This window comes from Anopheles coluzzii, chromosome 2 (genome assembly GCF_943734685.1).
Source record: "Anopheles coluzzii chromosome 2, AcolN3, whole genome shotgun sequence".
Lineage (NCBI taxonomy): Eukaryota > Metazoa > Arthropoda > Insecta > Diptera > Culicidae > Anopheles > Anopheles coluzzii.
The window spans coordinates 54351559-54375833 of record NC_064670.1 but is presented as its reverse complement, the minus strand read 5'-3'; the positions used below and the strand labels follow the sequence as shown (position 1 = coordinate 54375833).

The following is a 24275-nucleotide window of genomic DNA, read 5'->3' as shown; positions in this document are numbered from 1 at the left end:
GAATGAATTTAATTTCTGTTTCAATCAATTTCATCAGCTTATGATGGTGAGGATAGAGAAGGGAAGGGCTCTGAAAATGCAACCTAGCAATGGAGTGGGTTGCATCGTCGAACCACGATCGAAACATAATTATTGCAGTTCAGCAATATACCACACTGGCATCTGTAGTGTGTTGCAGCGTTATCTGCCTTTCATTATTACCGCAGCTAGTGCACGTGAGTATTCCCAAATGTGTTTTTACGCTTTCTTTCGATACTTCACCACCTAATATAACAAATCCTGGTGTACCAAGAGCTACGCTCAACCGAAAAGTTGCTCTGCGAGGGTTCAGTAGGCAGTAACGACGGTCGCCTTGCTTACAAACGTCTCATTCCATCGTCGCATCATCACTGTGCCCCAGAGTTCTCCCACAAACACGAGACTAGCGCACAACAACCCATAGCCCAGTATGAAAAATGCACCCAAAAAGTGCCCCAATTCCAATCTAACCGCACCGTCGTCGTGCTGATGCATTCGCGAACGCTCGATGTTTCGCATCACGTCCGTTGGCAGGTACGAATGGCGGTTCGGATACCGAGATGGTATAGCAGACCCGACTGCTGAACCCGCAGGATGTACTCGTTCAGATTGGACCGTAACGGATTAGTGTTGGTTATCAGTGCCGCACAGTTCTGCGTGTAGACGTAGTCCTTCAGCGTCTGCAAGGTTGTCGAAACTTGCCGATCAAGAAAGTTACTTGGTGCAAAATTACCGTGCTGATTGATTGTTTCATCTCTTCTGGTCCGACTGATCTAAAGGTCTTTTGAATTTGTTGTAAATGAGGCTGTTTGGATGATCGATCTGTCATTAAAAAGAAACTGTACCGCAAGGAAACTATTCTAACAACTTCAGAACGAGATTTGATCTTACCTCAGAGGCGTTCCAAATCTCCTCCAAACAGTACGGTGAGGGACCGAACCATTTCATGCCAGTCGCCGCAAAGTCAACGACAGTATCGATCGATTTTTCGTACTTCGGAACCGTCATGACGCTGGCAAATCCGCCACTGTACAAATTGCTTACCATAAATCCAGCCAGCAGCAACGAGGCAAACAAGCACACGCACGACCATAGGTCAGTTCGAATGGGCGATGATTGTGCTACGAAGAAGCCAACCATCATAAGCACGGCATCGCTCAGCGTATGCTGCTCAAAAATCAGATCTGTTCGACCAGTCCACGGCTGATCGGTTGGAGCGGACAGTAGCAACAATCGAAGACGCACCGTACCCGCCAACCAAGTAGCTATAATGCCAACAAGAAATGTGACCATCACGGCAATCCATAGTGGCCATGAGAAGGAAAGAAACGGGGTACGCCAGTGCGGTAGCAGCTTCGGTTTCGGCACGAGCACGGTCACTCCCGAGCGACTGATGGTGGCGGTATAGGAGGAGAAGTTGTACGGCTTGAACCAAAGGTAGAATCCTGCAAAGGCAATGTCTGTGCGTCGCTCGGCCACACTGCCCATCAGACCAATTCCGGTACCGTTCGGGTACACATCGCCCCACTCGTCTTCATCCTCTGTGGCGGTTGGGCGAAAGAGAGTAACAATTGATCAGCGCTGCAGCATTGGACCATACACGTGGTCGACGGAGAGGTTGAGTAGGTACCTGGGAACACCATAATGTTGCAATTACGACGCTCACAGTACGAAACTAGGAGCTGTAGTTCTGTGCCATCCAACCATATCGATCGCTTGCCTGTCGTGGAATCGAAGGCATTGCCAGTTTCTTGGTCCTGTTGCAAAAGGTCGTTAAGTAAGACAATCATCATATTTTTCCACTAGCCTCACCGCTCATTTACCTACCAATCGCTCATAGCTCGTAAACGGCAAATAGTTGCACATGGACGTTCGCAACATGTAACCATTCAGATCTCTAGCTTTGTCTGGGAAAAAAGAGTGATTCTTCCAACTGGTCCATTTTACCGCGACTAGCTCCATAGCAACGTTCACGCTTCGCTCAAGTATGTGACATATCGACGACGGTGTTGTAGATATTAGTAGGCCGTTCCTGCTCATCGTACACTACGATCAGGACGTTCGCCAATTCTGCATGGGCGAGAAAAACGTCAATAGTTGTTATCGCACAGTCCGAATGGTTCAACATCAAGTAACACCACTTACCGCGAAATGCTTCGTGCACTCGCATACGATCTAATAATTGCGTTTGGTTTCGCTTCGCTATCAGGAGGATCAAGCTTTTGTCCAACGATCGCTGGCGGGCCAAATCGTGCACCGGCATGTAAAGATCGAGAAAACGTTCAGCACCCTGTTCATCAACCACGAACGCTTGGCAGCCGTTGTCGATTGCGTGGAGCATACTGGTGTTCAATTGATCGTATAGCGACAGCACAATCCTGCTCAATGGTACATCTTGGAGAAAATCATTTCCAACCGTACAGAAGCTGTAGTATTGCGAGTAATACTTAAGGATCAGAAAACGCATTAACACACTCATCGTCGGAATTGGAACACCACTGTTCAGCCCTAGCTGAGCCACTGTCGCTTCCATCCTGTGCTGGGAATCTACACTGAACCAGTCGGTCGAGCGAACTGGAGGAGTTTTTCGAGTAACGCTTACGCTAGTCGTATTACGATACTACTTGTTACGGCCGATTGCGTTATTTTAGCGTTTTTGTTTTAATATGTAGTTAGCGTACGACGCGTCATGTATAAGAAATTTCACAACTACCTATAATAACATAATCAATGCTGATTGTCTACTACAAGAGCGCAGGGAGTCCTTTGCCTTTTTTCACGATACAGTTACGGGTATTCAGGGGTTCAGGACATAGAGTCAATTACATTGCTTTGTTTAAGGTAGAATCGGTGCAATGCTGGGGCATGATAATTTCAGAGGATCCGATAGCATTATGGCTGCCTATCTTATTAGTGTAGTCAATTATTCAAATTACGGCATGTAGTGATCCAGTTGTTGCAGATTTTTAAACCGCACACAGCAGTGCGTGACCCGCAATCATGGCAGTTTGCGTTGTATGCATTAAAAATTAAATTAAATTCGTTGATCCGAAGGAATTCAGTGACAATATAATAATTAGTCTATGTTTACATTTCAATCCATTGTAGAGCATCACACAGGAACAGTTGGAGAAAACAGCCCGGACCTTCCGACAGGTTTGCCAGCCGAAGCATAAAATATCGGACGGTACCAATTAATCACGCGACGGTATACGACTCAGTAACCAAAAGCTCATATTTTTTACATTTCCACATTTTCCATTTCTTCTTTATACACTCGTTCTTGTAGAAGTAGCAGATGCAGTTAATCGTGGTGTGTTTGCTGATACGAAAGATTTTAAATGCTATGTGAGTTGTCTGCTGGTGGGGGGAAAGGTGAACTACGAAAAATCGCTCAAACAAATTGACACGATGCTTCCGGACCACATGAAGCCGGCGTTTCGGGCCGGATTAGAAGCGTGCAAATCGGCCGGTATGTTGAGGTGGATCGACTGTTTGTCAAATTGATATTGAAGTTTTATTTTTCGCCATCTTCTGTTCATTTGCAGCCCAAGGAGTTAAGGACCACTGTGAGGGGGCCGCAATACTATTGCAGTGCTTTTACAAGTGTTATGGGCCAACCTGATGATCCCGTAGATCGCTACCGAGGACACTCATCGGGCGTAGATCGAAGTGTGTGTGCGATCTATCGGGAGGTCAGCGAACGCGCGCTCGGCACGATGCGTGAGTGCCGATCGAGGAGAAAGATATGGCGCGCGCTTGAGAAAGGTCGTGGAACAAAGTGGTAGCAAAATTGTTTACGAGTTATTAATAATAAACAAAGACTTTCCAATCCCATCGTTTTGAAGGAAGTAACGCGTTAACGTTTCTTAGCGTTCTTCGAAAGAAAACGAAAATATAACAGTGGCGACGAGTTGAAAAAAAAAGACTTTTTCAGTGCAGTGAAGTTTAGTACGAAAGGCATTGTTAAAGTGTTCGCGTGTGAAGTGCATCCTTTACCGGAAAAGAGAGGCAATTTCATCGAAGCGGCATTAAAATGTTTAATCCCGAAGGCGATGCCGAGATGGATGAGCAGCGACGTTTGTCTCTGAACGGTGCAAGGGCTCTGAACCCGGGCTTTGTTCAGCCAACGCAAAGTGCACCGATGCAACCAGCACAACCGCCATCGCAAAATCCCGTTGCTTCATCGGCACAAGCAGGACTGGCCATGAACGGTTCTGAAACGGGAATGTTTTTGCAAATGCTGAATCTTATGCAGCAGCAAATGCAGCAGCAGCAGCAACAGCTATCTCAGCAGCAACAAATGATGGCACACATGATGCAACAAACACCACACACGACAGCGCAGCCCCAACAACAAGTCCAGCAGGCTCAACAGTACGCACAGCAGCCCGCAGCACCAAGGAATCCAGAGTTGATTATGGATGCTTTGGCAGGAAGCATCAACGAGTTTCGGTTCGAGGCAGAATCCGGCGTGACGTTCCCTGCATGGTATGCACGTTACGAGGATTTGTTCGTGCACGACGCCTCCCGATTAGAGGATTCAGCGAAAGTGCGGCTGCTCATTCGCAAATTGGGCACAGCGGAACACGCGCGGTACTGCAACTTCATCCTTCCCCGTGTTCCCCGCGACCTCACGTTCGACGATACAGTTAGCAAACTGAAGGCCCTATTTGGAAGCGCGGAGTCCCTACTTAGCAAGCGATACAAGTGTTTGTAAATTGTGAAAGCGCATAACGAAGACCTGATGACATTCGCATGTCGGGTTAATCGCGCTTGTGTTGATTTCCAATTCAGCGCTATGACCGAGGAGCAGTTCAAATGCTTAATGCTTGTTTGTGGGTTGAGAGAGGAAGGCGATGCTGACATCCGCACACGGCTTCTTGCTCGCATCGAGGACAAGGCAGACCTCACGCTGGAGCAGCTTTCTGCCGAAGCTCAGCGCATCACAAGCTTGAAGGTGGACAGCGAGATGATAGCCACCGAGGGAAACGAGCGAGTTTTCGCTATGCGCGGTGACTACAAGCAGCGGTACGCGCAGCAGACGCAACGCAGCTTCAGCAACCATCAGCATCCTCAGCAAGCAGACCGAAGCGCACCAGCAGCGAAACCACTGGGTCCATGCTGGTTATGCGGCGATCATCATTGGATACGAGATTGTTCGTACCGGTCGCATAAGTGCGAGGATTGTGGCAAGTATGGGCACCGCGAAGGGCATTGTAACACTGCAGGGCGGAAGAAAAGAAAAAATAATTTCTACAAGCGCTCTTCAGTAGCGACAAGGGTAGTTTCCGTTAATATTTTTAGCGTACAACAAAACCGGAAATACGTGACTATCCACATTGGACAGAAATCGGCCAGGTTACAGCTCGACACTGGCTCGGACATTACGATCATAGGACGAAAGACCTGGAAACAGCTCGGCATGCCAACTCTATCTCCAGCGCAAGTGCACGCGAAAACGGCAACTGGTGCACACATTCAACTGGATGGCGAATTTGAAGCGGATATCACGATTAACGGAAGGACTGAAACGGCGATAATAAGAGTCATTCCGTCAGATTTGCAGTTATTAGGAGCCGATCTAATCGATATTTTTTCGCTTGCAGCCATGCCGATGAACCAGTTGTTATTATTATTATTTATTAATCTTCAACGGGCCGTATGGCCTAATTAAGATGTAACAGTTCAATAAAAAAAAATACATAGCAAAAACAAGATTTGCATCGTAATTCACTGCGGCCATGGCAAAAGCCGGAGACGTTGCTTGAAGCACTGAGTTGAGATGTCGAAGTCGAAGCAATCCGAGACAGTGTTGAAGACAGCCGACATGCGGAGCATAGGGTCAGACCGACCAGCACTGGAACGGGGTTGAGCGAGCCGTAGAGTTTCTCTAGACCTAAGTGTTCGGGATGGTGCATAGATATCGACTCGATGCAACAAAGGCGATGAGTCGATAGAGCCATTTAGCAATCCGGCGATGAAAGAACACTGTGCATTGCGTCTTCTAACCGAAAGAGGTTCAAGGCCTAGAAGACGGCACCGCGCAGCATATGGAGGAAGATTATTGCGATCCTGCCAGGGAAGTAGGCGTAGGGCATATCTCGTGAGCTTACGTTGAATCGCCTCAAGTCGAGCAATTGAAGAAGCGGTAGTTGGGCTCCAGACTACGCACGAATATTCCAGAACCGAACGAACGATACAGTTGTATACAGCTTTGATGCACATGGGGTTGCGGAATTCATTAGTTGTCCGGATAACCACGCCAAGTAATTGATTTCCTCTGGCTACTACGTCATCGATATGCTGTTTAAAGTTCAAACTATAGTCAAGCAGAACGCCCAGGTCTTTGGCATGATTCTGTCGATTAACTGCAGTGCCGTCCATGAAGTAGGTCCCAGTCACTGGGCTCCTGCATCGACTAAAAGACACACAGTAGCATTTCTCGATGCAGATAGTCAGTCCATTACGCTTGCACCACGAACAGAAAATTTCGATGCAGTCTTGCAGCAATGTACAATACCCTGTGTTGTGAATAGGCGCAAACATTTTTGCATCGTCGGCAAACAGACTGATACTGTCGGGAGGTAGAGCGAGGGTAACATCGTTGATGAACAATATGAAGAGAAGCGGGCCAATATTGCTTCCTTGTGGCACACCCGAGCTGCCTACTATTTCTTTGGACATGTGCTTATCAATATTCACGATGTATGTGCGATTAATTAGGTAAGACTTAAGCCACTGTACGAGCGAGCTAGGAAGTCCTAGTTTATCGAGTTTAGCGAGAAGAATTGCGTGCGGAAGAGAGTCGAATGCTGATTTCAGATCTGTATAAATTGCATCGACTTGAGCTCCGGCATCAATTTGACTAGTGCAATAGGTTACAAATTCAACCAGGTTCGTGGTAGTCGACTTTTTTGGCACGAATCCATGTTGATACGGGCTTAGGTAGCTGCGGCATGCATGTAGCAGATTTTTGTATATCACTAGTTCGAACACCTTGGCAATGGCACACAAAGATGTAATACCCCGGTAGTTGATGGCATCTGTCCTGTCGCCCTTTTTGTAAATAGGAACCATCCAAGATTTCCTCCATGTTTTGGGAAAGTAGCCATTGGCTAGCGATGCATTGAACAATTTTGCAAGGATAGGTGCTACTGTCGTTTGACAGCGTTTCAGCACGATAGAAGGAATTCCGTCGGGTCCAGGAGCGAAGGAAGGCTTTAGTTGCGCTAGGGCAGATAAAACGATCTCACTGTCGATGAAAGGAGTGCTCATGTTAATTGCGCCAGCCGGAGTGTTGACGAGAGCAGCATCAATGGTATCGGTATCATTCATGGCCGGTGAAAAGCAATCTGCGAAGCGATCCGCGAAGAGATTGCACATTTCATTAGTGTTGGCACTTGTTGCTCCTTTGTACGTAATGGATTTCGGTGTATGCGTGGATTTTGTTTTGCTGTTGTAGAAGCGCCAAAACGAGTCAGGCCACCTGCAGAGGTTACGTTGAATTTTACTCAAATATCTGCCATATCGAAACCTGTTATAGCTGCAGTATAAAGAGTGCGTGTCAAAGTAGATCGAGCGAGATCTTTGGCAGCGGCGCGTTAGGTAGTGACGATAAGCAGCTCTTTTTACACGTTTGAGTCGTTTGAGTGTGCGGTCCGCCCAGGGGGGGTTAGGTTTAGGACGCTGAACTGGGACGCATACAACAAAGGCTTGCAGCATGAAGGACGAGAATGAACATACTGCTTCGTCAAGTGAAATAAAATTGGAACAATGAAAGCTATTGTTAAACATTGATATCATGTCGTTCAGTTTCACATAGTCAGCTTTAGCAAAGTTATAACGATAAAATGCGGTTGTCGTCGAGTTTTGTCGAGTCGTCGAATTACGTCGGGTCGACGAGTTAATACGTATATTGAAGTCAAACGCCGGATGGTAGGAGTCAAGAGGTACAAGCGGAACAGCACTTGGAAAGACAGGCGAACACAATTTAGCTGCAGCATTGTTAGCGTAGAGCAGGTCAAGCATGCGTCCGTGCGAATTATTGATGTGATTAAGTTGCACTAATCCGTTAAATTTAAATCCAACCACAAAGGTGTTGTTGGCCAGTGAGCGCGCAGTTGGTTCACAGTGCGTGATTGATGAGTATGCTCGCTGCGTTGTTGCGTTGAGTGCGTTGCCGCTGTTGTTGATGCTGGGCAGCATGGACCCTCGCCCTTCCTTCACATGTTCCTGCTGTTGTTGCTGCTGCGCTCTGCTACTGATGCTGATGCTAGGCGGCATAGACCCTCGCCCTTCCTTTACACGTTCCTGCTGCCCGCTGAAGCTGGGGCTGATGTTGATGATGCTGCTTCAGGGCGGTATGACACCCTTGCCCTCTTGGTCACGATGCAGCCAGGGCGGCACGACCCTTCGCCCTTCCTTTGCGCGTTGCTGTTGCTCGTAGTGCTGTATCCAGGGCGGCATGACACCTTCGCCCTCTTTGGACACTGTGGCTGCCCCCGGGGCGGCATGACACCCTCGCCCCCATAGTACAGGGCAGCACCCGGGACGGCATGGGTCCTCGTCCCTTTTCCACACTGCATCCAGGGCGGCATAGATCCCTCGCCCTCTTAGGACACAGTGGCACGACTGCTGTTGTAACTGCAGGGCGGCATTGACCCTCGCCCGCTGAAGTTGGGGCTGCAGCCTGGCGGATGACGCTCTCGCCTACAGCTCGGCAGCAAGGTGGAAAGCTTCCTCGCCGATGACGCTGCCGGCGTTGCTTGGACTGCAGCCCGGCGATCTTCACACGTCGCCGAGAGTGTGCAGCGCTGCCTCTACGGTCCCCTTGATGGGACGGCAGCCGGGGGCCTCGGTCTTGGCGGTCGCGGCGGCCCAATCCTTCCACGGGTTTCCCGGACTTTTGCCATCGCGATGGCCGCTACGATGATGCAGCGAAAGACGTGCCCAATCGCGATGGCGTCCGCGGGTTCGTACTTGGATCCCCCTTACGCAGGAGGATCCCATCCTCGTCGCCACTGTTGTGAACTGCACTATTTGCTCTTTATTTATACACTTAGAACTTTACATTTATAAATAATATACACGAAATACAAACACGTTAAAACGTACAACACTTTACAACGTAGGCCGCGCGCCAGCCGCACCGAGCGCCCCTGCCAAGAGCTCCTGCTCGATCGGCCTTCGTGCACACTCTGCTCGGCGCTCGGCACACACTAAGGCGGCGCTCTAGCAGCAATCGAACACGACATCCGACTCGAACAAACCCATAAAATCATATGGAGGTGCACTGTCAGACACAAACAAACAAACAAGACAAACGTCGAGTCGAACATGTCAGGCGGCGCTCTAGCAGCAATCGAACACGACATAAGACACGAACAAACCCATATAATCATATGGAGGTGCACTGTCAGACACAAACAAACAAACAAGACAAACCTCGAGTCGAACATGTCAGTTGATTCTGTCTGTGATGTTCGATACCCACCTGTACTGTGAGTACCTTGGCTGTCAAACGCTTCACAGCTACAGTAGATAGAATTCAATGCGGGACATTTTCAAGTTTTTTTTACGTAGTTTGTCTCTTTTTCTTCTTAAAATTGCGTACAAAATATTTAGAATAGCTATCAATAATATTTGCAATGCTTCACAATCAATTATAACATCAAATATACAGGTTTGAAACGTATAAAACTATTACGTGTACACAATGCATGTATATGCACTGTATGTGTTTTGGCATGGACGTTTGTTTACATTTTTCAATAATAAATTTGAATGATTTTTATGTTATTTTTGATATGAATAACTAGTATATTACTTGTTGAATCTTCCCCCTGCAGATGGATGCTCATTTAAACTATGAAAATGCTTCATTTTCGAGATGATAAGATAGGCGTATTGCAGTGCATCATGACAGGTCTATAAGACATCGAACAGCTGATAGAGCACCTATCGAACAGATTCGTGTTTGTTTGTCTCGTTCGATTGGTCCCAGAGCGCCGCCTCAGTTGATTCTGTCTGTGATGTTCGATACCCACCTGTGCTGTGAGTACCTTGGCTGTCAAACGCTTCACAGCTACAGTAGATAGAATTCAATTCGGGACATTTTTAAGTTTGTTTACGTAGTTTGTCTCTTTTTCTTCTTAAAATTGCGTGCAAAATATTTAAAATAGCTATCAATAATTATTGTTAAACTTTTCAATCAATTATAACATCAAATATAAAGGATTGAAACGTATTAAACTATTGTGTGTACATAATCCATGTGTATGCACTGTAGGTGTTTTGGCATGGACGTTTGTTTACATTTTTCAATATTAAATTTGAATGATTTCTATGTTATTATGGATGTGAATAACTAGTAAATTATGAGTTGAATCTTCCCCCTGTAGGTGGATATTCATTTAAACTATGAAAATGCTTCATTTTCGAGACGAAAAGAAAGGCGTATTGCAGTGCATCATGACAGGTCTATAAGACATCGAACAGCTGACAGAGCACTTATCGAACAGAATCGTGTTTGTTTGTCTCGTTCAATTGGTCCCAGAGCGCCGCCTAAGCCTTGCGCGCTTAGTGTGTGCGACAGTGTGCGTGTACACACTGTCGTCCCCCTGGACGTTGACCGGTGGCAGCGCAACTGCCACGGCAAGTCCAGGGGTCGGCACGCACGGCTGCCCACAACATTAAGAATATATCAATTGCTTCTTGCAGAGACGTGTCTCCGTTCCTGATTTTCACTAGTGCTCTCTTGAATGTATCGACAAAACGCTCGGCTTGACCGTTCGATTGCGGATGAAATGGTGCTGTTCTTATATGATGTACTCCATGCGCTGTGCAAACATCATGAAATGCTTCGCTTGTAAATTGTGTTCCGTTATCTGTGACTAATGTAGTTGGCATTCCAAACCTAGCGAATAAACCTCTTAGTATAGCTACCGTTGCTGCAGTTGTGATACTATTTGTTTTAACTATCTTAGGCCATTTTGTGTGAGCATCCACAACAATTAGAAAATGATCCCCGTCAATGGGACCTGCGTAGTCCACATGGACTTTCTGCCATGGTACTATTGTTTTCTCCCAAGGCAATGGAACCTCGTGTGGAGGTGACTTGGCTGCAGCTGCACAAGATGAGCACGTACCCACACATTCAGCAATGTCTTTATCTAAGGTGGGCCAATATACATAACTGCGTGCCAACGCCTTCATTCGGTGCACTCCCGGATGCCCTTGGTGAAACTGCTCTAAACATCTCTTTTGCAGATTCTGTGGAATAACAAGCCTTTCACCAAATAAAATACTTCCATCCACTATGGAGAGTGTTTCTGCTGTAATATCGAGCAAACTCCAACCCAAAAGTATTATTTTCTGGCCAACCTTGCTGAATATACTGATATACTTTTCGTAATAATTTGTCTGTTTGAGTGGCGTTTGCAACATCTCTGAAGTTTAACGGAAGCGTACATAACGAGCTCACGGCAACTGATCGTATATCTTTTTCCAACTTAATACTTGCTACGATATACTCCTCCTCCGGCTGAGTTCGCTTTTTGATTAATCTTGATAATAAATCAGCATCTCCAAAATGATCAGTGCGAACGTAATCAATATCGAAATCATATAGTTGTAATGTAAGGGCAAATCTTTGTAATCTGTTTGCTGTGTACACTGGGATTCCCTTCTTTGAACCAAAAATTTGGAGTAACGGTCTATGATCTGTTTGTAGCTTGAAATGACGCCCATATATCATTTTGTGAAACTTTGTCACTGCAAATACTATCGCTAGTCCTTCGCGATCTATCTGACTGTACTTCTTTTCTGTCTCTGTCAGTGCCCTTGATGCATGCTGAACGACTTTGACGCTGCCGTCTTGAAACTTGTGGCTTAATGTGGCGCCTAGACCAACTGATGACGCGTCGGCTGAGACTATGATGTCTGCCTTGTTATTGTTATTGTTTATTGTATTAAGTGATTGGCCAAACAAGCGGCCTTATCACTGAATTAAAACTAAAACTTAAATAACTAACGCAGTGTACAATGACAAAACGGATCAACAGAATCTAGTAGGTAGGTGCCAGTCAAATAAAATGTAACGCTGATTAAATTTACGGGCCATCGCAGTCATTGGGTCGTTCTCGCTGTATGCACGTCTTGTAAGGTCAGTTCTTATTAGTGTGTAGTTACGGAACACTCTAGGAGGGACATTTATGTTGACTCTAGCCAGTAGTTCTGGCGAATCTATCTCACCGACAATAAGTTTGGACAAAAACGTACATTGGGCATTATCACGTCTCCTAGCAAGTGTGTCCAGACCAAACAACAAACAACGAGTATGATACGATGGACGAGGGGTTACATTACGCCACGGAGTGAAGTGTAGGACAATACGAGTAACTCTCTTTTGGACAGCTTCTATTCTATTGGACCAAACACTAGAGAACGGACACCAAACTGTAGAACTAAACTCGAGGATGGAACGAACATAGGACTTATACAGAGTTAACAGGCAGTGTGGGTCATTAAGTTCTCTCGAATGTCGACGAATAAATCCTAGCATTTTGTTAGCTTTGTCTAAAATATCACAGTAATGTTGTCGGAAATCTAGTTTGCGATCCAGGGTGACTCCTAAATCCCTGACCGTATTGCACCGCGGTAGTTGTGTCCCTGATATGCTATAGATATACCTTATCGGACTAGCTATTCTAAAGAAAGACATTGACGTACACTTATCAACAGAAATTAGCAGGTCGTTATTGATACACCAGTCAGAGAAAACATCAATCGATCTTTGCAGAGAAAGAGAGTCGGAAGTGTTCCGTACGATGCGAAACAGCCTAACATCATCCGCATAAAGCAGAGAATCTGCTTCCGAAATGGCCAGTGTGATGTCGTTAATAAAAAGCGAGAACAGCAGTGGTCCCAAGTTGCTGCCCTGAGGGACGCCAGATGAACTCTCGAAAACCTTAGAGGAGACACCATCGATTTGTACGTAGTAGCTACGTTCAGAGATATAGGACCTGAACCAATTCACCAGCGGAGTAGAGAGACCGATCCGGGCGAGCTTAGCCAACAGCAAGCGATGGTTCACACGATCAAACGCAGCCTTAAGATCAGTGTATACTGCATCCATCTGAGCTCCGGAAGTAAAGGCTGCGTGGCAGTTGGAGACGAATTCCACCAGGTTTGTGGCAACACTGCGTCGAGGAAAGAAACCATGCTGGCGTGTAGAAATATAAGAACGACAGTGATACATTAGCGAGTTTTGTATGACGATCTCAAACACCTTGGCACAAGAAGGCAAGGTGGTTATACCGCGGTAGTTCTCAGCAGAGTTTTTATCTCCTTTTTTGTACACCGGAAACATCACAGAGGATTTCCAGGCCGTGGGTACAGTACTTTGTGCAAAAGAGAGTTGGTAGATTTGAGACAGAGGCTCTGCTAAAAATTCGCGGCATTTGGCAAGGATTGCCGTAGGAATACCATCGGGTCCAGGGTTGTATGAGGTTTTGACCTGCTGCAGAGCACGTAGTACAGTATCTACCGAGATAATAATATCGCGTACATCAATGTCAACAACATCACGGGGCACATTATTTAAAGCTGCTTCTAATGATAAGCTTGCATCATCCGTAGTAAAGCAGTCCTTGAAACGATCAGCAAATAAGTTGCACATGCCTTCCTTACTGCTTGTGGAGACGTTGTTATATGTGAGAACATCGGGGAGCGAGCTGTTACCGCGTTTTGATTCAACATACCTCCAGAATCGTGTTGGGTGTCTGATGAGCGAGAATTTCACTCGAATGAGATAACGAGTATGAAGTTGTCTGTTATAGCTTCTATATACATTATGGGCAGCAATGAACCTTAATTTGGAGTGTTGTGTACCATTTGTACTGTAAAAGCGAAAGCATGACGCTTTGTTTTGCTTTAGACGGCGTAAACGTGCATCAGACCATGGTGGACTGCGACGCGGTGGCATTAGAGGACAGCAATCAGATATAAGCGCCAGTAGTGTTGTGTTAAATAGTTCCAATGCAGAGTTAACATCCGGATTACCTTCCAGGAAAGACCAGTCAGTAGATTGAAGCAGTTCCGCTAGACGGATAAAGTTAGTTCGCCTGTAGTTACGTGTGCCGGATTCACGGTTTGGTGAGGTAGAACGCCAGGAACGAGCTATATTGCCAGCACCAGTTAAGTGTAGTTCAACAGGAGGATGATGAACATCAACGGCAACCATAGGGAAAGGTGACACCACCGGTGGGGCACAATAATGTAGGATCTCGTCAGAGACAATTATGAGATCGAGAATGTTATTCGATGCATTAGGTATAAAGTTGATCTGAGAAAGCCCATTACTATAGATGCAGTCAAGCAAAGAGCGGCAGTTGTCCGTAATTCGTGAATTCTCATAATTGATTCGCAGTGCAGGAACGTTAGAATCATCGGTGTTCCAGGAAAGATTGGGGAAGTTAAAGTCCCCGAATAGGAGAAACGTATCGGTGGTTGCACAAGCAATATTATCTATGGTGGAGCAGATAGTTTGCATGGTAGTAGTGTTGTTTACTAAATCTGGAGGAATGTACACTACACCCGTGATAAAAGTACGTTTATTACCATAAACTCTTACCCAGAGTTGCTCAACGGTATCCTGTGTAGGACAAAGTATTGTACGTAGGTGTGAAGCAACGGCAATGAGAACCCCGCCACCGATTGATTTTTTACTATTTTTGCTGCTGCGGTCTGTTCTATACACTGTATAATTATCCGGGAACAATTCCGAGGAATCAATCGTTGAATCCAACCATGTTTCAGTCAGGATAATAACGTCATAGTGGGTTGTAGAAACATAGTCAAATACTTGATTGCATTTAGATTTCAATCCTCTAACGTTTTGGTACAGCAACAATAATTCGTCAGTATTATTACGGCAGGCGACCCCTGTAGAATTGACATGATAGCCGTGCGATTGTGTGAGTGTAGTGTCCGTTCTTTGGCGATGGTTTGTTTTGGTTTCACGATCATTAAGTTGCGTGCGCCTTTCGTCAAGCACTGCCTCAGTAGAAAAAATATTGTTTGTTGTAGGAAAAACAATCGTCTGGTAAGTGCAATTATTATTTACTAATGTTGTTTCAGCGCCGGTGTTCTTCGTTTCTTGAGACGTGTCAGGATGATTTGTGTGATTGTAAGTGTGCGCGATGTGCGTGGACTGAATACCGGTGAATATTAGTGGGTCTGCGGTGTTGGTGATGTGCGTGGAGTGTGTGCCGATAAAATTGTGTGATCCAGCAGTGGCGGTGACCGAATATTTAGCACCGTAGGCAAAGTTGTAGGGGTGGAGAGACCCATTGGCGGTTGTATACGAAAATTTGCACTCGGCTGTTGAGTTCGGTAGTCAATGAATTCACGTACTGATAGGCCAAGAGGCCAGCTGTCAGGGGAAAGAGCCTTGTCACGTAGTGATAAAGGCACTAACACTTTAAACGACAGGAATGAGAGTGTAGCCGTATTTGTACCCTGGCGAATAAGACAGTATGCTGTAGCATCGTCAATGGATAAAGCTTGTTTGACCATTTGTACAATTTGGTCACTGGTTGTATCGGGAGAGAGCCGGGAAATATACAACGCGCATTTTTGCACCGCGGAATGAGCGGGAACTATTTTGATAGGAAAAGCTGCTGTATCCTTTTTTGTGCCAGTTATCACAGGTGGTGCATGAGTTTTGCGTTGAACATCGTCAATTCGCTTCGTATTGTTGTTTTGGCTATTTCTTTGATTGCTCGTAGCACCGAATGTAAACAATGCGTGATTGTCCTTAATGACATCGGAAAACAAACGTTTGGATGGATTTATGCGACGAATTTTTGCGGGAGGGTGACTGCTACGTGGAGTTTTTAGGTCAAGTTGGCTCATCCGTGCAAACCCAGTTTTAATTTCGTTAGTCAATGGCTCCATAACGGTCTTGATGCTTTCGGCTACTGTCGTTATTGCGGCCTGGAACCCAGATTGCATGGCTGCGTCTTTTACGAACTTGGTGCGCGGATTCTTGAAGACGTTGTTGCAGCCAATACAGCACCAGTGAAATTGTTTATATTCCGAAATGCGCAGGAACAGATCAGCGGGAACCGAAGTGCAGCGCTGATGAAATGGAGAGTCGCACAGGCAGCAGCTGATAGATGCCTCCGCAATTTCCATAGTGCAGGCGTTGCAAATACGGGCCATTCTACGGGAAACGGTGCAGGTTGTCGTTGCAGCAACAAGAGCGATGGCGGTCAGGACGCGTGAACTCAGACGCGATCCGAAATGCGAAATATGCGCGAGTTTTTGGGTCACAGAGATAAACGCACTATTGCACGATATACGAACGGTGTTCTAAAATACTGTGATTATACAGAAACCGAAAAATAGTGAGATAAACAGCGCGATTTTCAAGAAAAGATACTGAGCGATATGCGAATGCGATTTTTTCGTTAAACGTCAAACGTCCTTAGGATCATAATGCGTGAGTAATAGGTCTGAAGAGAGAGTTTTCTTAAATGCTTGAAAACTTTCCTCGCATTGCTTTGACCATTGAAAATGCTCACCATGCTTGAGTAGACTGTCTAAAGGGTAGCGGAGGTCTCTCATTTTTTGCACAAATTTGCCGTAATAATTAATAGCTCCAAAAAACGAACGAAGTCCTGACATATCTGTTGGCGGTGGTAGGTTTAAAATTGCTTCGATCTTTGCCGGGTCTGGACGAATACCTTTTCCATCTATAATGTGACCAAGATATCGGATTTGCTTCATGCCAAATACACATTTATCCGCTCGGATTGTGAATCCGTATTCCTTAATGCGGCTTAAAACTTCTTTCACATTCGTGTCATGTTCTTCTTGTGTCACACCTCCAACTATCAAATCATACATGTACCCGCATACCTTTACCATGCCTGCTATCATTGTATCTATAAGCTGTTGGAATATTGCAGGGGCTACTTTTCTTCCTGGCGGAAGGCGGTTGTATTGGTATAAGCCACGATGTGTATTTATGCTCAGTACTGGCCTATATTGTTCTTCTACTGAGACTTGTGCAAAAGCATCAGAAAGGTCTATGGTTGTAAAAATATTGCATTGTGCCAGTTTGGAAAAAATTTCCTCCGGAATTGGAAGGGGATACTCGTGTGCTTGAAGTGCCTGATTTAAACCTGTCGAGTAATCACCGCATATACGTATCTTTCCGTTGGATTTCCGCACAACCACAACAGGTGCTGCCCAGTCTGAATAGTTAATGGGAGTAATCACACCGTTTTGCTGAAGTCTATCTAATTCCTTTTCCATTACTTCTCTCATAGCATAGGCCACTGGCCTTTTGGGTCGAAAAACAGGGGTAATATCATCTCGAAGCTTTAATTGCACCTGAACTTTTTTACACACTCCTGTTCCATTGAAAACTTCTGGAAACTGCCTTTGGAGACTTATCATCGTCATCTTTGCTGAATTATTACTGATTTTGTTGCAAAATACATTCATTGGCACGGACCACAACTCGAAAAGCTCGATAACATCTGCACCTAACAGCTTGACATCTGCTTTTGCCACCCGAATTACTGCAAAACGTTCAACACCATGAATTATGATATTCGCCGAGAACTCTCCGTATAGTTCAAAATTCGTGCCTGCTGCTGTTAGTGCCTTCACTGTTGGCCTATTCAATTTCGGTTCGCCTATCTGTCTCCAGGACTGCTGTCCTATTACCGTTATATCAGAAGCAGTATCCAATTGTAACTGTAACGACCTTCCGTTCACGCACACTGTCACGTATTTTCTTTGTTTCGTTATGCAACACGCATTCACACGCACCACCCTTACGCGTGCATTAGAATAGATTGTTTTCTGAGGGCTCTTTCGATTTCTGCAAAATCCTTCCTTGTGACCTACTGTTCCGCATTGCTTGCACTTGTGATATTTGAATGTACAATCACGCACCCAGTGCTGTATACCACAATACCAGCATGGGGTTTTTGGTTTGATGCCTGATGGACCTCCTCCATTTTGCAAACGTTTCTGACTACCATTTTGAAAACGTTGCTGAGTACCATTTTGGAAACGTTGCTGACTACCATTTTGAAATTGTTGCTGATTGCCATTTGCTTTTGGCAGAAATTTCGAGTTTGCTGACGGCCATTTTCTTATCGCAGCTACCTTTCTATTTGTACTGTCTTCAATCATTGCGCTATCTGCGTGCAAATTAATTATGCCTTGACATTCGGTAGATAATTGTTCCAGGGAAATTTCTGCGTGCTTTTCGATCATATTTAATAACCGCGTTCGGTACTCTAAATCATTTTCGTTCTTGAGACCACACACGAATACTAATGCCTTTAGTTGATTTTCCGTCATAGCTTTCAATTCAAAATCTTCACACGCACGGTTAACCCTACACGCATACGACATAAAGTCTTCCGCTTGAGTTTTCACTATTTTCAGACACTTGTAACGCTTGCTTAAAATTGTCTCTTTCGCACTAAATAACGCTTTCAGTTTGGTCACCGTTTCCGCAAACGAAAAATCTCCGGGATGCTTGGGTAGCACAAAGTTCATATAACGCTCGTGTTCACTTGTACTAAGCTTCCTCAGAAGCACCCTAACCTTAGCTGCATCCTCTATGTGCAAAGCATCTTTCTCAAAAAGCTCCTCATAACGTGCGTACCACGCGGTAAACGTTCTGTTTTCTTCGGGTTCATATTTGTACTCACTGATTTGTCGCGCAATGAAATCCAGCGTTGTTTCTACTGGTGTATCACTGCTTAGGCCGGGTGTGGAGCGCTGCGTAAGCCTGGTTAGCAGCTCCTGCTGATGAGCCATCTGCTGCTGCATCAGTTTCATCATCTGCATGATGGTTGCATTTGTGTCGCTTGGGCCGGCCGTGGCACTGTTTGGCGTGGCACAGTTCCAATACTGTGATTAGTTAAATTTTGCCTTGGTTGAGAGAGACGCCTGAGATTCTCTTCCACTTCGAACTCCATTGCGTTCGGTTCCATTTTTGAGATGGATAAACCGCGCTACTGATAGCGGTTTCTGCTGCAAGGCGGTGAGTGTTTTGCGCGATGGCGCTTTTCTTCACGATGCTGTGTGAAGCTTCCTTCTGTTGCGATGGCGGTTTCCTTCACGATGCTGTATGGGTCTTCCTTCTGTTGCCTTTTCTCGTCGCCAGTTGTTACGTCCGGTGTTGGGGTGATATAGGACGGAGGCCGATTAAAACTCCGGACACAACGTTTAAACTTTACAAACATATATTACAAAAACTGCTTAAAGCTAACACGCTAAAAAGAACTGTCCGCGGCACGTCTGTGCTCCCTCGCTGCTGAACCCCGAAGAAGGCACGATCGACTTTCGCGCACGATCGCAGCCTCCCGATCGCTGACACCGAAACGTCTGACAGTTGTCGCACGGTCATGACAACCCAGAGTACCAATGTCGTGCGGCGCTGCTAGCGCCCGCAACAAGTATGCTGGCGAGGACGAAAGATCAGCTGTGGACCAGCTTATGCTAGGCTGATTGAAATCGCCAATAACAAACAGCAGATCCGAAGGCTTCAGTGTGAGAGTGAAGCTGCTGATACAATCATGTAGAGAGCGAAGAGTCGATATCTCGGAGCTAAGCTGCGGTGGAATGTATACTACCATGACGTACAGATGTGCGTTATTGCAGGCGACGCGCACACAAATATACTCGAGAGAACGATCACGGGAAGGTAATTCTATCGACTCGTATGCGTTAGAAACGGCTAGCAAAACACCACCACCGCGAGAGCTAGAGCCGCTGAGAGAGCGATCACAGCGGTAAACAGAGAAGTTGTTGTTGAAGAGAAGAGCAGATGGAATGTTGTCAACAAGCCAAGTTTCCGTGAGGGCGATGAGATCGAAGTCAGCCTCCGATACAGCTAAGTGAAATTCTTTTGTTTTAGTACGCAAACCTCTAACGTTTTGATAATAGCAGCTTAAATACTCAGCGGTAGCGTTGTCATTGTGGCGGTTGGATAAAGCGGGTATACGGTAAGTCAATTGAGCTGCGTTGTCAGAGCATGAGGCTTGGCGTGTTTGTTGCGTGCAATGAGCGGAACTTCGTCTAGTTGAGAAAAAAGCGATCGATTGTAGACTGGTGTAGGTGCGGAGATGAAGCACGGTGGTTTTGGGGCGGTCCAGAAACAAGTGTTGAGTTGGGTGCTTCCAAGGTATCATTCACCGGGGGGTGACACTGTTGTGATGATGTTGTTTCAGGACCAGGTGGAGTAGACGTGCGTGCGGCTAAACGGTGAGTCGTTGTTGGTGTGCGTGTGGTGTAGCGGTGATCAGTACTAGTAGCTGGTGTGCGTGTTGTAAAGCGGTTTCGGGTGGCTATAGGAGATGAGGTTTGGTGGTCGTGTTGACGGGATTGAAAAAACTCACGTACACCGATACCGACGGGCCAGGTGGATGGTGTGAGTGCCGCATCTCGAAGGATAGCCGGGACCCTCACTTTGAATGAAATCCAATTCATGCTGTCCACACTAACCCCTCTTCTCAGCATCGATCCTTTACAGAAGCGACCACTTGTTCCACAGTGACGGCCGTTGATAAGCGGGATAGGCGGATCCAGATCCTATCTGTGGATGGCTCACGAGGTGCAGCTTGAAGCGGTGATGATAACGGATCGGTTCCCACCAGTTCATGCGGTTGTGTAGGTGCCGGCTGGATGGCAATCTTGGTGTTGGTGTATGCGTTTGGCGATGACGCGGCACAAAGGATGTTGCCGCGACTGTTTACAATTCTGTTTACACCAGGAGATGCCGAATCCTCGATTATGCGCCTCCGCTTTCTACCAGTAGCTGGTCGAGGATCAGAGTTCCGATTGTGAGGCGTGGATGCAGTTTGAAGGAGGGTAAAACCACTGCGAACTTCGGCGACAATAAGCTCAACGAGCTTGCCAATAGCTGCTACAGCTGAGTTGAGGGCGGCTTGGAAACCGACCTGGGCGCCTATTTCTTTTACCGAACGGCAGCGCGGATTTTTAAGGATGTTAGTGCAGCCAATGCAGCTCCAGTTCAGGTCGACATTGGACAATACTGCGTCAATCAGCTCGGGGGGCAATTTGCAACAGCCGCGGTGGAACGTAGCGTCACAATATGCACAACTGATGATGCAGCCGGTGGCCTCTAGCGATTCAGCACACGAGAAGCAAATAGCCGCCATCGCGAAATCACGCGTAATCACAGCACAACACTGCTAAGCCGAGCAGGAAAAAACAGCAGGAAACCACAGTTGTGATGCAACTAAACAATTCGCCAAGACGAAACGATGATGTAAAACAGTTTAATAGTCCGTAGAATAGGCAACAATGCGATGCGACGCAGAAAACACAAGAAAATTACTGAAAAATCACGGAGCGCGACGGAAATGCGGCCGAACAATTAAACGTCAAACGTCAAAAAAATGGCCCTTATGGTCCCGTAGATCGTCGCCGATGACACACAACGATCTTAGATCAAAGTGTGTGTATGCGATTTACATAAAGGCCAGCAATCGCGCGATCGGCACGTTTCGTATGTGTTGATCAGATCAGAATAGCATGGTACGCTTGTTATGTTTCGGACGGCGGAAAAGAACGTTTGGTTGCTGAATAACGAATGAATTTAATTTCTGTTTCAATCAATTTCATCAGCTTATGATGGTGAGGATAGAGAAGGGAAGGGCTCTGAAAATGCAACCTAGCAATGGAGTGGGTTGCATCGTCGAACCACGATCGAAACATAATTATTGCAGTTCAGCAATATACCACACTGGCATCTGTAGTGTGTTGCAGCGTTATCTGCCTTTCATTATTACCGCAGCTAGTGCACGTGAGTATTCCCAAATGTGTTTTTACGCTTTCTTTCGATACTTCACCACCTAATATAACAAATCCTGGTGTACCAAGAGCTACGCTCAACCGAAAAGTTGCTCTGCGAGGGTTCAGTAGGCAGTAACGACGGTCGCCTTGCTTACAAACGTCTCATTCCATCGTCGCATCATCACTGTGCCCCAGAGTTCTCCCACAAACACGAGACTAGCGCACAACAACCCATAGCCCAGTATGAAAAATGCACCCAAAAAGTGCCCCAATTCCAATCTAACCGCACCGTCGTCGTGCTGATGCATTCGCGAACGCTCGATGTTTCGCATCACGTCCGTTGGCAGGTACGAATGGCGGTTCGGATACCGAGATGGTATAGCAGACCCGACTGCTGAACCCGCAGGATGTACTCGTTCAGATTGGACCGCAACGGATTAGTGTTGGTTATCAGTGCCGCACAGTTCTGCGTGTAGACGTAGTCCTTCAGCGTCTGCAAGGTTGTCGAAACTTGCCGATCAAGAAAGTTACTTGGTGCAAAATTACCGTGCTGATTGATTGTTTCATCTCTTCTGGTCCGACTGATCTAAAGGTCTTTTGAATTTGTTGTAAATGAGGCTGTTTGGATGATCGATCTGTCATTAAAAAGAAACTGTACCGCAAGGAAACTATTCTAACAACTTCAGAACGAGATTTGATCTTACCTCAGAGGCGTTCCAAATCTCCTCCAAACAGTACGGTGAGGGACCGAACCATTTCATGCCAGTCGCCGCAAAGTCAACGACAGTATCGATCGATTTTTCGTACTTCGGAACCGTCATGACGCTGGCAAATCCGCCACTGTACAAATTGCTTACCATAAATCCAGCCAGCAGCAACGAGGCAAACAAGCACACGCACGACCATAGGTCAGTTCGAATGGGCGATGATTGTGCTACGAAGAAGCCAACCATCATAAGCACGGCATCGCTCAGCGTATGCTGCTCAAAAATCAGATCTGTTCGACCAGTCCACGGCTGATCGGTTGGAGCGGACAGTAGCAACAATCGAAGACGCACCGTACCCGCCAACCAAGTAGCTATAATGCCAACAAGAAATGTGACCATCACGGCAATCCATAGTGGCCATGAGAAGGAAAGAAACGGGGTACGCCAGTGCGGTAGCAGCTTCGGTTTCGGCACGAGCACGGTCACTCCCGAGCGACTGATGGTGGCGGTATAGGAGGAGAAGTTGTACGGCTTGAACCAAAGGTAGAATCCTGCAAAGGCAATGTCTGTGCGTCGCTCGGCCACACTGCCCATCAGACCAATTCCGGTACCGTTCGGGTACACATCGCCCCACTCGTCTTCATCCTCTGTGGCGGTTGGGCGAAAGAGAGTAACAATTGATCAGCGCTGCAGCATTGGACCATACACGTGGTCGACGGAGAGGTTGAGTAGGTACCTGGGAACACCATAATGTTGCAATTACGACGCTCACAGTACGAAACTAGGAGCTGTAGTTCTGTGCCATCCAACCATATCGATCGCTTGCCTGTCGTGGAATCGAAGGCATTGCCAGTTTCTTGGTCCTGTTGCAAAAGGTCGTTAAGTAAGACAATCATCATATTTTTCCACTAGCCTCACCGCTCATTTACCTACCAATCGCTCATAGCTCGTAAACGGCAAATAGTTGCACATGGACGTTCGCAACATGTAACCATTCAGATCTCTAGCTTTGTCTGGGAAAAAAGAGTGATTCTTCCAACTGGTCCATTTTACCGCGACTAGCTCCATAGCAACGTTCACGCTTCGCTCAAGTATATGTGACATATCGACGACGGTGTTGTAGATATTAGTAGGCCGTTCCTGCTCATCGTACACTACGATCAGGACGTTCGCCAATTCTGCATGGGCGAGAAAAACGTCAATAGTTGTTATCGCACAGTCCGAATGGTTCAACATCAAGTAACACCACTTACCGCGAAATGCTTCGTGCACTCGCATACGATCTAATAATTGCGTTTGGTTTCGCTTCGCTATCAGGAGGATCAAGCTTTTGTCCAACGATCACTGGCGGGCCAAATCGTGCACCGGCATGTAAAGATCGAGAAAACGTTCAGCACCCTGTTCATCAACCACGAACGCTTGGCAGCCGTTGTCGATTGCGTGGAGCATACTGGTGTTCAATTGATCGTATAGCGACAGCACAATCCTGCTCAATGGTACATCTTGGAGAAAATCATTTCCAACCGTGCAGAAGCTGTAGTATTGCGAGTAATACTTTAGGATCAGAAAACGCATCAACACACTCATCGTCGGAATTGGAACACCACTGTTCAGCCCTAGCTGAGCCACTGTCGCTTCCATGCTGTGCTGGGAATCTACACTGAACCAGTCGGTCGAGCGAACTGGAGGAGTTTT

General features: G+C 46.4%; 3 protein-coding genes across 3 annotated transcripts; 1 reads left to right on the top strand and 2 right to left on the bottom strand.

Moving 5' to 3' along the window:
* Positions 1-85: 85 nt before the first annotated feature.
* On the top strand, positions 86-4388 carry LOC125906429 (general odorant-binding protein 72-like). Its single transcript, XM_049605186.1, has 4 exons — positions 86-215; positions 3127-3205; positions 3308-3490; positions 3567-4388. The coding sequence occupies exons 1-4, from the start codon at positions 90-92 to the stop codon at positions 3641-3643; spliced, it is 465 nt and encodes a 154-aa protein (XP_049461143.1). The 5' UTR covers positions 86-89; the 3' UTR covers positions 3644-4388.
* LOC125906428 (ionotropic receptor 21a-like) lies at positions 222-3120 on the bottom strand. The gene is made up of 4 exons (XM_049605185.1): positions 2164-3120; positions 1846-2088; positions 1649-1775; positions 222-1559 (listed from the first exon to the last, which is right to left on the bottom strand). The coding sequence occupies exons 2-4, from the start codon at positions 2056-2058 to the stop codon at positions 874-876; spliced, it is 1026 nt and encodes a 341-aa protein (XP_049461142.1). The 5' UTR covers positions 2059-2088; positions 2164-3120; the 3' UTR covers positions 222-873.
* A 17501-nt stretch (positions 4389-21889) lies between the features above and the next one.
* LOC125906427 (ionotropic receptor 21a-like) lies at positions 21890-23917 on the bottom strand. Its single transcript, XM_049605184.1, has 4 exons — positions 23834-23917; positions 23514-23758; positions 23317-23443; positions 21890-23227 (listed from the first exon to the last, which is right to left on the bottom strand). The coding sequence occupies exons 1-4, from the start codon at positions 23856-23858 to the stop codon at positions 22542-22544; spliced, it is 1083 nt and encodes a 360-aa protein (XP_049461141.1). The 5' UTR covers positions 23859-23917; the 3' UTR covers positions 21890-22541.
* Between the last annotated feature and the right edge of the window lie 358 nt (positions 23918-24275).